At 43.3% G+C, this 15,643-nt stretch overlaps 1 protein-coding gene across 1 annotated transcript; it reads right to left on the bottom strand.

Moving 5' to 3' along the window:
* Positions 1–557: 557 nt before the first annotated feature.
* On the bottom strand, positions 558–4,426 carry sox4b (SRY-box transcription factor 4b). Its single transcript, XM_061081271.1, has one exon. The coding sequence runs from the start codon at positions 4,424–4,426 to the stop codon at positions 3,212–3,214; it is 1,215 nt and encodes a 404-aa protein (XP_060937254.1). The 3' UTR covers positions 558–3,211.
* Positions 4,427–15,643: the final 11,217 nt, after the last annotated feature.

The raw sequence follows: 15,643 nt of genomic DNA, 5'->3' as shown, positions 1-15,643 counted from the left end.
TGGTGGGTCATTTGCACTCAGACATGGACACATTTTTTTGCTAAATTGCCTTTTAATAACTTGTTTTTGTAACTGTCAATTATATTTGTTGCTCATTTAACACCACCGAACATACAACCATCTAATGTCCTCTACAGATGGAGGTGATTATTGGTTTTGTAAAATACTCTATATTTGTTGCTTATTCCATGTTAACCCACTTTAGTGAGCCAATCCATATGGAGAGGTTTGCTATTAGGTGACATTGTTATGACCCATCGGTCATAAGAAGCCGATATTGACTGAGCTGGTGCAGTGGTGAGCAGAATCAGTAGTTTTGTTAGGCCTGTGTGATCTAACTTGTTACTCTCACTGTGTATCTTTCATCAGAGCAATAGCAAAAGATCAATGAGCTGGTAAGAAGCTGGTAATGATAATGATTCAATCTGAGTCATTTCCCCACTTAATTTTCTGATATTAACACATAAATAAGTCACTTTCTGCTCCTGGCAGTCACAGAGAAAATGAAGAAAAAGAGTTGTAGAGTTTCAGTTCCAGCTGATATTTATTATCCTTCCTTGAAAAAGTTCTGTACACAAGTTTATATCAACAATCTGACAGGCAGTGAATGGACACAATTTAGCTGGCATGAGTCGCCCCCCACTTTCTCTGAAACGAAAGGGAGGGTCCTTTGTTTATGGCATGATTAGACAATAAATGATAATTCTACACAGCATATTGCACAGGATGGATGAAAAATAAAGTTAATATATTTAAAAATGCTTTTATATATATATAAAAAAAAAAAAAAGTCCTGAACTGACCACCTTAAATGTAAGTAAGGATGTGTAAAAGATAGCAGTTCGAGACAGTGCCTGTCCTCAATAGCAACAACATACATAAACACACAATCTTTTTGCTTTATGATACAGTCAAATATACAAAGATCGAGTTTCACGTTTCATCGTTTTTTCCTCATTTTTTTCTCCATTTTTTTCTGAAAAAACACAACAGCTAATAACCTGAATCTGAAATACAAATGCTATTCACCATGCCATAAAGATACTAAAACAATTATTAGCTAATGTTAGCCGACAAGTAGAAAAGATTATATATTCAAATACAATGAGAAACGCAGTACAAGTAGGTGTTGCGAAACTCAAGTCAGAAATTTGAATATGCTTGATGTTGTCATCCTTGTTTTCTTGCTATATATTGATAGCCGGTTCAATCCAGTGGTTGATTGGCAAATTTGACATCAGTAAATGAAAACATCAAGAAACAAGTCAAATTTAAAGCTACAATCTCCTCGTTTGTTGTCGTAGGCAAGATATCTGACAGGAAATGAAGGGAAAGAAAGCAAAACAAGTGGCTGCTCGAGAAAGTGAAGCTGTTTAAACCCACAGGGTCCACAGGAATAGCCTCGAGAAATAATGCGTTCCTGTGTCTTTAAGGAGCCTGCAGACTAGCACTGTAAACGTAGAAGGTAGGCTGATACAAAGACTGGTGCTGCCTTCAAGTGCTGTCGGAAATGTTGCAACTGCATTCTTAGAAGTGGGTCTAATGCCCCATGCTGACAGTGTGTTGCTCAGGGACTGGACATCACAGGTCTTGTCAGCACTTGCTGGTAAAGAATTGTGAAAACTTTGCCGAATTAGTGAGTTAAAACACCAATTGCATACCTGATTTGCATCATCTCCTCTGCTCGGTCACTTAAGTTAAAAAGTAGCATGGTGCCTTTCCTTTTTATAAATCAAACAATAGGCAACATAGTGATTTAAGGTGTTTTGCTGGCTGTCCTTAAAAAAACGAAAAAGAGCATTTGAACAGGCAACAAAAGTCATGCGTGAGATTGTGTGCCATGAGAACTTGAAGGCAGCATGAAAACCAGCCTGTCGGGGTCTTAAAAATGAGGAAATCCAATACAGCTGTATTAGGCTACACACACCGATTGTTGACTCCCCCATTTGTCTATATAGATTTGTACAAAAATACACTGAGAAAATAATCAAACTGTTTTCCTCTCTTTTAAGTGTCCAAAAAGTGTGTGTACATTTAAATATAAAAAAAGAAATGAAAAAAGTTGTGTTTTTAAAACTTTAGCCCTTCGCCTGAGAAGGAAATGTGACAGACATGAAGACGACTGTGTAAGAAACGAAAACAACAACACAAGATCAGATCATGTATACAGGAAATAAAATAAAAAAAGATGATCAAGTCAAAAACGCTTGGCCCAGTATATAAATACAACATCCCATATAAAATGGCATCTGGATACATGTACAAAACAAAGCTCAGAGGATGAAAGACAAAATAAAAATGGGTGAGGATTTCTCTAGAACTAAGCATCTGAAATCAAAAACATGACAGAATTTTGGTCCTGAATCGTGGTATATAAAGTTCAGCACAGATTTGAAGTTGCGTTTGAGTCCTGAAGTTTGAAACGTTACAACAGCTGGTGATTATTTCAATGTCCATTTTTTTTTTAGTCCTTAAAAAGAGAAGAACCGAAGCGAGCGCCACCTATCCACTTAAATAATCCTAATACTAGTTTTTTTTTCACTGCTCGACAGTCTTACAGAAAATCTCAGCACAAGATAGGAACAAAGTAGGCGGTCATGCTTTACATGTTTTTTGCCTTTTGAGAAAAAAATTCAACTTTTCCAGAAGAAAAACAACCAACCTGGTTTCAGAGGAAGAAAACAAATTCCTTGACACCACAATAAAAAAAAAACAACCTCAGTCCGATTTCTGTACCTTTTTAGTGGTGAAGTTCACTTGGCGATTCGTGGTGGGTGCAAGAATGTTTTTTTTTGAAATGTCCCTTTTTTTTTCTTCTCCTTTCAAATTGAGCAACAACATTGATTAGGTGAACGGCGGAGCGCGTTTTGACGTGCAAATCAATCACAGTTTAAGTTCAGAAACAGCCCGGGACGAAGCGGCTCACAACCAGGAAACTGTCTCCTCGTGCTCCCGCACTTCCTCCACTGTTTAAAGTCCCAGACAGCCCGAAAAGTCCCCTTCAGACTAAAAGCACGTTGTTCGCTTTTCTAAAAGTTGAGCCTTCCAGGGACGAGGAGGGACAGGGGGCTGCTCTCAGTGGGACTTGTCTAGTAACACTGGAACCATTAGTGCACCCACTGCTCCCCTGTGTGAGTGTGGTGGGATTTTTTTTTGCTCGCAGGACATAAGCCTACCTGTGTCGGGGGTTTGTGTTTCTGGGCTCACTCGCTCAGTACGTGAACACCAGGTTGGAGATGGTGGACTCCAGCCAGTCCCCGGAGATCATCTCGCTGACTTCGGGCGTGCAGTAGTCGGGGAACTCGAAGTGGGAGCCCCCGGAGCCGGACTCAAAGTTCAAATCCAAGTCCCGGTCCAGCACCGAGGAGCCGAAGCTGCCCAGCGACATGCTGTCGAAGCTGGGGCTCGGGTTGACGTCGCGCAGGTCGTCCTCGAACTCCTCGTCCTCCGAGGAGGAGGATGAAGAGGAGGAGTGGGACGAGGCTGAGCAGTGGGATCCGGAGGGGGTCGGCGAGGAAGCCCGCCGGCTGCTGTACGTGTGCCCGCCCGGGCTGCTTCCGCTGCTGCTGCTGCCGGGGGAGACCGCGCCGTCCTCCCTGCCGCTGGCCGGGTCCTCGTACAGGCTGAGCGGGTCGCTGAGGTCCGCCGAGCTGCTGGGTGTGGGGCTGGCCGGCACCGCCACGGAGGAGCCGGGGCTCACGCTCAGGCTGGCCGCGCCGCTGCCGAACACGTACACCCGCCTGGGCTTCTTGGCGTCCGGGATCTGCTTGGCCGCGGACACCGACCTGGACTTGTAGAGGGAGTTGTGGTGGTGCTCTGCCGGCTGCTCGGATGCTTTGGTGCTGCTGCTGCTGCTGCTCCCGAAAAGTGACTTGTGGGGTTTGCTGCTGCTGGGTGATTTGGATCCGCTCTTCCTGGAAGATGAGGACTTAGTGCTGGTGCTGTGCGAGCTGCTGCTGACTTTCTCCGCCTTGTCCCCGCTGCTGCCGGGCTTGGAGGCGCTGGACTTGACCTTCTTCCTCGGCCGGTACTTGTAGTCGGGGTAGTCCGCCATGTGCTTCAGCCGGAGCCGCTCCGCCTCCCGGATGAACGGGATCTTGTCGCAGTCTCGGAGCAGCTTCCACCGCTTCCCCAGCCGCTTGGAGATCTCCGCGTTGTGCATGTCCGGCGACTGCTCCATGATCTTCCTCCTCTCGATCTGCGACCACACCATGAACGCGTTCATGGGTCTCTTGATGTGCCCGCTTGGAGTTTTGCACCACGCCGGGTTTTCCATGAGCTTGTCCCCGGCGGTGGAAGACGCCGGGGAGAGAGGCGAGGCGACCGGGTCCAGGTCCATGCACGCCCCGGAGTCGGAGCTCGAGTCCCCGGCGAAGAAGGAGAGCGCCTCGGCGGTGCTCTCCGTGTGGCTCATCTTCTGCACCATGCTGCCTGCTCAGAAGGAGGGAGAGCTCGTTCCTTCTCTCCCTCTTCACTTGGTCCTGCGATGCACTTTAAGGCAAACTCAGCTATTTTGCTTCACAGTTGGGAGCTGAGTTTGGGGAGGGAGGGGGGGGTGAGCGCAAAAAGAAGCACTCACTCCTGAGGTGTGCAGGAAACTCGGTGGCAGTTCAGTCCAAAGTTGCCTTTTAAAAAAAAAAAAAAAAAGTTTAATTTCCAGGGGTCTGTGGGTGAGGAGCAGCTCGGGAAAGTGGAGCCCTCTCTCTCTCTCTCTCTCTCTCCTCTGTGTGTCACCCTGTTATCAGTCTCTTCCTGCTGGGTTCTGGAGTCAGTTCGGCCGGGTGCTGGCTGAACTCAGTCTGTGGAGCCAGGGCACTTCCTAACGTCTCCCTCGCACCGGGTGTAGAGTCAGTGCTTCTCTCTGCATCCACTCTGTCCCCTCTGCTAGAGACAAGAGCCATGCATGCTGGGGGAAGCGAAAGAAAAAATAGAAAAACCTAGAGCGAGTCACACTGTCCGCCTTCCATGTGCAGACCGTGCGTTTCAAGCAGCCCTGCAGACCCGGCCCCCCTCGCCTGCATTTATCCCTTCCCGAGATACAACGGTGATAAAAATCGACCAATGGCGCGCTGTCGCTACCCTGCCGCTGCGCGAAGACCACGCCCCTTTCGGCTGCGATTGGCCCAAAATGGAATCTAATAATAATCAGCGCGTGCAATGAGGAGCCTCGTGTCTGACCTCATTCCAGAATACAACAAGAAACTTCAATTTTTTTAAAGAGACACTGGCTTATGTTATGGACCCCCCCCCCCCTTTTTTTCTACTCTGGTACCAGCAGCCCATGTGCAGACCATTAACATGCAGCTATATGGAAACTTAAGTACACTGCACCGTATGGAAACTTGAACGCTGAGTTTGTACCACTGTGTTTCCAAGGTAATACTGATTAAAAGAAATATACACTGTGATATTTACCCTATTGTTGGCATTACGCATGGTGCGCTCATGCCGCTCTGACGAGGAAGCATATACAACCACAAGTAGTCGTTATTTAATACCCAGTATTTACAATGAATCAAAGCCACAGTCTGGAGTAAATTCACTTTACATCCGAGGCAAATATATGATCATGTTGTTATTAGGGTTATGTCTTTTCTTGAATAGTAAAAAGGAGACTTTAAATAATTCATACAGTTGATAACTGTTTTGACCGGCGCTTGTTTTGGATGGCAGGTGGTCCCTGGCTGACCGAGGTCACTTATCATGGACACGCTACAAAAAAGTAGACCGCGTTCAACAGTTGATGCGCTCTTACAAACAGGGGACCGTCTCCTGGACACATCCCGATCGTTAGGCTGGTGTGAGATAAGGCTCCGAGCCAAGCTGCATAAACTCCGTGCTTTCACCCCTCTCTCTGTCTCTCCCTCCCTCTCTCTCCCCCCTCTCTCTCTCTCTCTCTCTGTGAGGCGGGGTTGGGCGGTCTTTTGTCACATAACACACATCGAACCAACCCCTTCTCCCGCACACCAGACAGAGGCGAGAGAAGGGAGCCTGCAGAGAATCAGTTGGTTGTGGGTGTGCGAGCACCAGCATGCACGAGCACCACACACACACACACACACACACACACACACACACACACACACACACACACACACACACACACACACACACACACACACACACACACACACGCACACACACACGTACACATCCCGCACACCTCCGAATTGACATCAGGTGCAGTTTTTCTTCTAGAGTGACACAAACAAGGCAGCGAAGAAACGCACGGCACAGCGTTTTTACGCACAAGGTATTGCTTTTACGCACGGGCGAAACTGTGCAAAATGTCCCATAAGACAAGATGCAAGTGGTGTAAAAACTAGATGAAGAGTAGAATTAATAACACAACCATTATCTCTAACAGCTATGAGTTTTCTTTTCAGTTTTTCCTCACTTATTTTGACACGTGTAGAAGCGCAAAATCTTCAGCTTAAGTTATAATAATTACCAATACACATTCTTATGTTGAATTTCTTACTTAAAAAAAATCTTTAAATATCTTTCAATAATAACTTCAGACTTCCTCTATAAGATATTAAATCGTTTATTTCTTTCGTAAATCAGCCACGAGCTACAACAGTTAAGGTGGGGATGAGGATACAAGCAGACCCTGGAAGTGAAGGCTGCAGTGGGGTGCGGGAGCGCCGCTAGATGGCGTCGCTGAGCCAGTGAGGACTCGTCTCGTCTGTGTTGCAGATAATTTAGGGAGGGTAACATAGATCAGACCGAGCATCCAGAATTTTTACCAGGGGTGAATTACATAATGTCTCTGTGAGATAGGGAGGCATTCAAGCGATACGTGTGTGTGTGTGTATGAGAGAGAGAGAGTTAAATATGAATGCCATATTTGACTGAGGTAAGGTAGAGCAGGCAGGGAAATAAATGAAGAATAAATAAATGTCAAAGTGGGGAAGAATCCGCTCAGTCTGAAATCAGTCACCTCTGTAATAATTCCAGCTTCTCAGAGAACACGTTTCTGCACATGAGAATGTCATCAAAATATGAAACGAATCGGAGATGAAAATTAAAGTGTGTGTGTGTGACAGAGTAAGTGTGTGTGTGTGTGTGTGTGCGTGTGTGTGTGTGTGTGTGTGTGACAGAGTAAGTGTGTGTATGGGTGTGATAGAGTAAGTATGTGTGTGTGTGTGTGTTTGTGTGTTAGTGATAGAGAGAGAGAGAGAGAGAGAGAGAGAGAGAGAGAGAGAGAGAGAGAGAGAGAGAGAGAGAGAGAGAGAGAGAGAGAGAGAGAGAGAGAGAGAGAGAGAGAGAGAGAGAGAGAGAGAGAGAGAGAGAGAGAGAGAGAGAGAGAGAGAGAGAGAGAGAGAGAGAGAGAGAGAGATATGGTCAGATGCTGTGTATCTAAATGAAAGGAGAGTCAGAGGTGACTTGGATCACCACTGGGAAATTAGTATGAAAGTAGAGTCACCAACATTACTGGATGCAATTCACTGGGTACAATTATATTCAATATGGCCTCATATCTGCAGTGCATCCAAGTAAAGCAGTGGGTAATTGGGCTCCAATTTGTGTGTTCATGGAGCAGAACTGCAATGGAAATAAGAACGTTAACTCATAAACTCACAGAGCTCCTCGATGCCATTTTAATAAGGGACCGCAGGAAAGTCTTAAAGTGTGTATATCTCTGCTCTAGAAGTGTTGACACCTTGAAGGAGGAATTCATGAAATAAAGTTCATTGACTCATATTCTAAGGTTTGAAGCGATACTGAACCAAGGTGAAGCAAAGCACCCCAATAGTGGGAAAGTGTTGTACATCTTTCTCCTCAGACTTTTTTCTCCTCCGATAAACTCTTGGAATCTCAGCGCACCTAATATGACAGCTGGTCAGCCTTTTAAGCAAACACCTTATTCAGAACCACGAGCAGGTGTCTGCTATTCTGTTCTATTCTGTTCTATTCTATTCTATTCTACGACCAAAAGATAAATAAGACCTTTCACCTAGTTTTGGCCTCCTAGTTCACTTGAATACACATCTTTTTCTTGGCTGCCCACACTTCTCTGTCTCTTTCTTTCTCTCCAAACTCCCCTCCCTCTCCTTCTGTCTGTGTACACATTAGTATGCCACACACACGCGCACGCACACGCACACGCACACATGACCTGAAAGGATAAGTAGTGCATTCAAACTTTCCTCTTGCTTTCTCTGTCTCTCTCTTTTTTTTTTTTACTGCCATTGTTCCAGTGAGGTGCAGCTGCCACGCGAGTTGGAGTGGGTCGCGTGCCAGCCCTAATCTCAACAGGTGTTCTTTTGGGTGCCCCCCCACACCACCCACCCCTCTACCCAACCCTATCCCACCCCCTCCCTCTCTTTGTCCTCTCTCTCTCACCCCCTCTCTCTCTCTCTCTTTTGCACTGCTCATTCTCCTCCCCCATGTACTTAACTTTACAAACTTCTTCTCTTGCACTCTCTCTCTCTCTCACCCACATTCAGTTTTACTCTGAGAGAGAATGACGAGTAAGTTCACTTTTACCGAAGCGTGCTGGACAAGGTTTACCATGAAAGTGTCAAAATGTAACAAAATTTGTGAAAAAATGTTTAGTGCCTTACCCAAGTCGATATCTTGATTAAATAATTGGTTTAAAAAATTACACCGAAAAGGAGAAAATTGGGTCTTATGGCGAGATTTATAACAAAGACAACGTTTTTTTGTTCTATATGTTTTTCGAATATGAGATTTTTTTTCAGTTTTGGTCTAAGACTGGTCAAACTCTTGGTATGCAAGTTTTATTTTGGTAAAGAACTTGATCCCATCTTTATATAGGCGGTGTAGCAGGAAGTCTTGCTCCTTCTCTGTTCTCTCTCACCATCTTACCTCTCCTCTCGTTTGTCTCTCACTCCTCCGTCTCAACTTTCTGTCTCTCAACTCTCTTCCTCCCCCCCTCTCTCTCTCTCTGCTCTGCTCAGTTTAGGTCAGTTTATTTTATTGGCATGAAAGTGAGATGAACAGTGTTGCCAAAGCATCCCCCCCATCTCTGTTTCTTTTCCTCTCCCCATCTCGCTCTCAAGATAAATCTGATCTGAGGTCATCTGTTATTCAGAACACTGACACCATATGGTCAGCCACCCACTCAGAGTACATCCCGTCGGTTTCATGAAAACTTAAAATCTTCCCATATTAAATATTTATGGAGCTGTATATTGACCGGCTGTCACAAACCCTGCTTAGAGTTTAGCCTACTAGAACTTTGAATCTTGACTAGTTGAATCATTACAAAAGATGTTGACCTAGAAAAGTCAACATTTAAAAGATGATACATGAAGACAACTGGCTCTCCAGACATTAATAATATATTAGAAATAAAGATGCAGGAAAGGTTAAGTTTAAAATACAGTTCAACAGCTGCTGTTTAAGATGTTAAAACTTGAAATGATTTAGTTTTTAAATGGGAAATCTCTGCCATCGTAATTGACAACTTAAAAAAATCAACACAGTATAGCATCCCGTAAAAAATCGGATTCTGCTCTCCAGCCGTTATCTCGATTGCAATTAAAAGTGTGATGGATGATCCCTCGGGCAGAACCTGTAAAGAACTGCGAAATACATCTGTGGCCCCTTGACCCCATTCAGACCTAACATCCGTCTGAGGGATCCGATCACAAGTGGTCAGCACTAAGTTCAGATCTTAACACAAATGCATCCTGAGATCTGATCACTCACACACTATTTGCATTTCATTCTGGGCCTCTCAGCTGATACTTCTCTAACCCGCTCCAGTTTTACAAATGAGCATATGTTGATTTGTTTGCTGCCACTATCGCAACATCAACGCTGACCAACACATAATGATTGGTATTTTTCATTGGGAAAATCTTTCTTCATAGCAGAGCTACACACAGCTCATTGATTCCCTCAGCACCTCCTGTCACCTTTCTCTCTCTCTCTATCTCACGCTCTTTCTCTCGCTTGCTTGGTCATGCCAACACAGACACACACACACAAACAGAACACCACATCTCACACAAAAACGTGGACAACAAACACATTCATACTTTCAGACTCGGTAAAAAACGTAGTATTTCTTCTTTGGGAACAGAAATGACATAGATATAGAAAAGAGATCTGAGCACAAGTGGTCAAGGGAGACACCTTCAGGAAGCATTTTAATGTCAGATGTGACCACTTATAATCAGCTCTCTCTGGACAGATGTTAATACCAGGTCTGAACAGATGTTTTGGTGTTGTGGTTGCAGAGATGGGATTCCGCATCCTGAGGGGGCGTGGGTAATTTAAAGAGGCGAGAAATGTTTTAATCGTTTCATTCTGTTTCATGGAGCTAAATTGACTCTAAAACTACTGATTCACTTGCCTGGCAGGATGTAAAAATTACTAAGATTTAAGTGCAAAACTAAGCACACAGAAATCTGCATCGTTATTTTATCACCTTTATGTCAAGATCACCAGTGGATGTGGTGTGTATTGCCATATTAGAGACTTCAGATTGACCACATGCCTGCCTCCTAGGGTGGCTGTAAAGGAAAAAATCATCAGCAGAAACAGAAGGCCTTCATATATGGAAGCTGTGGTGGATAAAAGATTCTGGTCAGAAATAGCTTCACTCTATTTTAAAAATGGCTTGTATGCGATCAGAGGTGTGGACATAAAAACAGGGAAAAAACCCTCAGGTGCACTGTGCATACGACGCTGACTCTGGCGGCAGACGGTGGAAAACACTGACAACGAAATTGCAATGGACCATTGGATAACCCGTACTGCTCCTTTTCTGCCGCTGCGCAGGCAAGGAAAAATAAACACACTACCTCATGAAAACATCGCATGACAATGAAGCCTGCGGCGTGTATCGCCAAACTTCAGTACATACGATTAAGCTCTTTGATTTATTATATTTTTACTGTCATCAAAGTCAATGTTCACTACAGTCAGTGTTTTACAACCCTACAACTGACAGATGGCTGGTTACTGTATATATGAAATGTATTTATTCAGTCGCATTTCTAATGCTTTGTTTGAACAGGTGTTTTCAGGTACAGATACAGACAAAGATGCAGATGTAAATACACGCACACACCCAGCAGTCAAAGTCTTATCTTATCCAAAAAGAGCAGCTGCAAAGTATGACCCTAGCTTAGCTGTGTTAATGATTGGTGTCGTGTGTCTGTGTGTGTGTGTGTTTGTGCGTGTATTTTACCCTCACAATTTCTCCTCTTTCTCAACTGGCAAGAGCTGATTATTAGTGGTGCAGCTTTGATTTGTGAAGTTCAGAGAGGTGAATTTGAACATCTGTTGCATTTTGAGGTTGTTTCTGTAGGGCAGAGCAAACACAGGCAGGGCTCAACTATCATGGTCGTGATTACGTGAACACACATACACATTCAGCAGGTGAATGGTGACAAACCCCTGTGTGTAAGATCACAACATTTAAAAAATGCTTAGAGCTCTTATGATGTAATTTGTATTGATTCATTGATCTGAGGGATTGAATACTCAATAATCATATTATTTTAACAGTTGTAGCATCAGAGGGTCAGTACATTACACACAAGTTGTCCATTAGTTTTCTTTTCTTGCAGCCTCTTGTCTTTGCCCAAAATATGTATTTGTTGCTATAGCAACACAGTTAGCTCCAGGAGCATGTGTTACTTGGCTCCAATCTTCATTTTTGCTTTTATTTAAAGAACGTGGATGGCAAAGCAATAAATTAAGTTTCAAATGTCAACACCTATGTATATTTAGTAATTTTAAATAGTCTGCTCCAAAATGTGGTGCATGAAATTACCTACATTTACTTTGACATCCTCAGACTTTATTCACTTTATTTCACAATTTTCACATTGTCATTGCATGTCAGGTTAGTGATAAAGTATCAAACTTTAATAGCATTTAACTTTATCTGACTGAAATATAATGTAATCTAATGCATGCATAAGTGACACATTTTGATCCAATAACTGAGTGAGACTGGACTCTAATGAACAGCCTGTAGCTGGGTTTCAAAGGCTCTGACTCCTGACAAAGGAATAATAATCTCGCTGTCATTCTGAGAGGGAACAGACTCACGCAGCACAGGCGTATTAAAGTACTTCAGACGTTTGCCATCTGACCTTCACAGTGACACGGTGTGTGACAATGTGCTTTCTGTCAGTGCAGTGGACATTTGGTCACAGCAGAGACCACTTCAGTCTGCAGTGCAGTGATGGAGAGTCGCTTTAATCAGAACGTCCAGCATTTATGTATTTATGTGCATATACATGAGTTCATCTGTATATTTGATGTTTGAATGTGTATGTGTCTGCATGTTTTTTGCATCTGTGTGTATATACATATGTGTGTGTGTGTGCACGTGTGTGTGTGTCCAGTCAGAGGTGACCAGTTGTCATTGAGCTCTGACAGAAACCAGGTATCAGAGAGACATGGTGTCACCTTGTCACCTCCAACCTTTACTCCTGGGAGGCCACGTGTGTTTCTGTATGTGTGTGTGTGTGTGTGCATGCATGCGTGCGTGGGTGGGTGGGTGGGTGGCTGTGTGGGTGTGTCACACCTCTCCCGAGACCTCTCCTAACCCTCGGGCTGACTGCATGGATGACACACATGGAAGGATCCCAGGAGTGAACCTCAGGTGATGAGGCGGCAGCATGTGTATGTGGTTCACATCTCCAGAGATTCACTGTCTCCTACAGAGCATGGATGACAAACACACACCACACATGCACACACACACACACACACACACACATACTCGTTTTTGTCACGTCAGGAGGTCCGTTCTGTCTTTGTATCATTGTGGGGTCCACCATTTCCAGTGGTTCTACAGCATTGTAAAAAATCAGGGAAAATAATAAAAAAATTCTAAAAACAGCTATCACTTTGAAGTTACAATATTCAAAACTTTTGTGTCACGCTAGTTTTTTGGTCACTTGTGGGGCTCGGTTTCTAGCGTTCCACTCTTGTGGGGTCCAATTTCACACACACATACATATCTCTAGTTTTTCTATCTTAGCGGGGATCTCAGCATTAGTAGAGGATAAAATCGGTTTAAGTACACTAATAGTATTTTTGGACGATAAGATTCTTATGATTTGACTGATGCAAACCATTTTAGGATATAATCACAACAGCTGGTACAATCAACTGCATCAGTTATTTACTTTGCTGTGTACAATTCATACATTCTGCATCTTGTCTCTTTTCCCTCTTACCAACCAATTCACATCCCTGGTTAGCTCAGTGACGTGGTAGTCAAATAATGACATCCTCCTCAACATATCTGTATCATGGAGACTTTTATTCAAGAAACATTGTACAAAACAATGTTTTGTGGACAAAAAGCTGCTCTCAAAAACATTTTTTTTAAACTTAGGGTATAGACTCAGACCAACCCATTATGGCAGGTACATTTAACATAACTAGAAAATATTAAATACAAACATTGTACAAAACAAAGTTTTGTGTAAAAAAGAAAGCTGCTCTTGGCAAGAGCTTGTTTTTAATTATTTTTACTTAGGGTATAGACCCAGGCCAACCCATAATGGCAGGCACATTCCACATAACACACCCGGAAATATTAAATACACACTCAAAAACAATAAATAACCTGTGTGTAGGAACCTGAAGAGTGAGGTTAGTGCAAATTGTCTCAAACAACATGGCATTTCATTACATTTTACTTTTCATTGCAGTGATCCTATTTTTTATGAAAAACTTGATTGCTTTCCAATCTCTACTGCCACAGCAGGAGGCTGCCAGTTGGTCACCTGAAATTCAGATAAAAAACAAAAACACATAATGAATTGATGCTGATGAGGTTTGTGAAGATATTGACAAGTTACATAAGTCAGCTCTGTGATAAACGTTTCTAAAACCGCATATAACTAAAGCTAAGTGTGTGGCACAGACGTTTCTGAAGATCTGAACTACTGTCATGACAACATATAAGAGGCTGAAGCGATCACCTTCAAAATACATGTAACATATAACAGTTCAGAGAGTTTAATATTATATCTGTAATAACTTGGTTTAGATATTGAGAGGTGTTGCCTTGTGTGAGAGATGAATTGGGCCCCATAAGGAAAAGACTAGAGATGTGTGTGTGAGAGATGAATTGGGCCCCATAAGGAAAAGACTAGAGATGTGTGTGTGGGAGATGATTTGGGCCCCATAAGGAAAAGACTAGAGATGTGCGTGTGTGTGAGATGAATTGGGCCCCATAAGGAAAAGACTAGAGATGTGTGTGTGAGAGATGAATTGGGCCCCATAAGGAAAAGACTAGAGATGTGTGTGTGTGAGATGAATTGGGCCCCATAAGGAAAAGACTAGAGATGTGTGTGTGTGTGAGATGAATTGGGCCCCATAAGGAAAAGACTAGAGATGTGTGTGTGTGAGATGAATTGGGCCCCATAAGGAAAAGACTCGAGATGTGTGTGTGTGTGAGATGAATTGGGCCCCATAAGGAAAAGACTAGAGATGTGTGTGTGTGAGATGAATTGGGCCCCATAAGGAAAAGACTAGAGATGTGTGTGTGAGAGATGAATTGGGCCCCATAAGGAAAAGACTAGAGATGTGCGTGTGAGAGATGAATTAGGCCCCATAAGGAAAAGACTAGAGATGTGTGTGTGCTTGTTTTAGTTAGGTGCACTGGTCATAAACTATGTTCCTTCAATCAGAAGTCTACCACATCAACCAATGAGTAACCCTCAATGAAAAGCTGTATCAGAATGCTATATCAACACCATAATATCTTCGTTAATGAACTAGATAGTGTAGAGATCAACATTAACAGTTTGTGATGACAGTGTCTTCATCATTCTTTTACCTGTGAGTTTGCACTGTCTGTATTTGAATCTCCATGGGAGCTCGGATCAGCTTTTAGTATCTGGGTCTCTACTGCCACAGCAGGAGGCTGCAAGTTGGTCATCTGCAATTCAGATAAAAAACGAAAACACATAATGAATTGATGCTGATGAGGTTTGTGAAGGTATTGACAAGTTACAGAAGTCAGCTCTGTGATAAACGTTTCTAAAACAGCATATAACTAAAGCTAAGTGTGTGGCACAGACGTTTCTGAAGAGCTGAACTACAGCCATAACAACATATAAGAGGCTGAAGTGATCACATTCAAAATACCCTTTTTAAACATATACCAGTTCAGAGAGTTTAATATCCTGTCTGTAATAATTTGGTTTAGATATTGAGAGGTGTTGCCTTACTGATGTAAAATCTCTTAAAGTGAGATCCAAACCGGAGGGCCCCATAAGGGTATCACTAGACACGTTTATGAGTGTGTGTGTGTTCGAGTAAAATCTCTAAAAGTTGGATCCAAACGGGAGGGCCCCACTAAGCATCACTAGAAACAGAATGTGTGTCTGTGTGAGATGAATAAGGCCCCATAAGGAAAATACTAGAGATGTGTGTGTGCGTGTTTTAGTGAGGTTCACTGGTCATAAACTATGTTCCTTCAATCAGAAGTCTACCACATCAACCAATGAGTAACCCTCAATGAAAAGCTGCATCAGAATGCTATATCAACACCATAATATCTTCGTTAATGAACTAGATAGTGTAGAGATCAACATAAACAGTTTGTGATGACAGCGTCTTCATCATTCTTTTACCTGTGAGTTTGCACTGTCTGTATTTGAATCTCCATGGGAGCTCGGATCAGCTT

Source organism: Limanda limanda, chromosome 11 (genome assembly GCF_963576545.1).
Source record: "Limanda limanda chromosome 11, fLimLim1.1, whole genome shotgun sequence".
NCBI classification, from domain to species: Eukaryota; Metazoa; Chordata; class Actinopteri; order Pleuronectiformes; family Pleuronectidae; genus Limanda; species Limanda limanda.
Note: the sequence above shows the minus strand (reverse complement) of the source record. Positions and strands in the feature narration are given on the sequence as shown.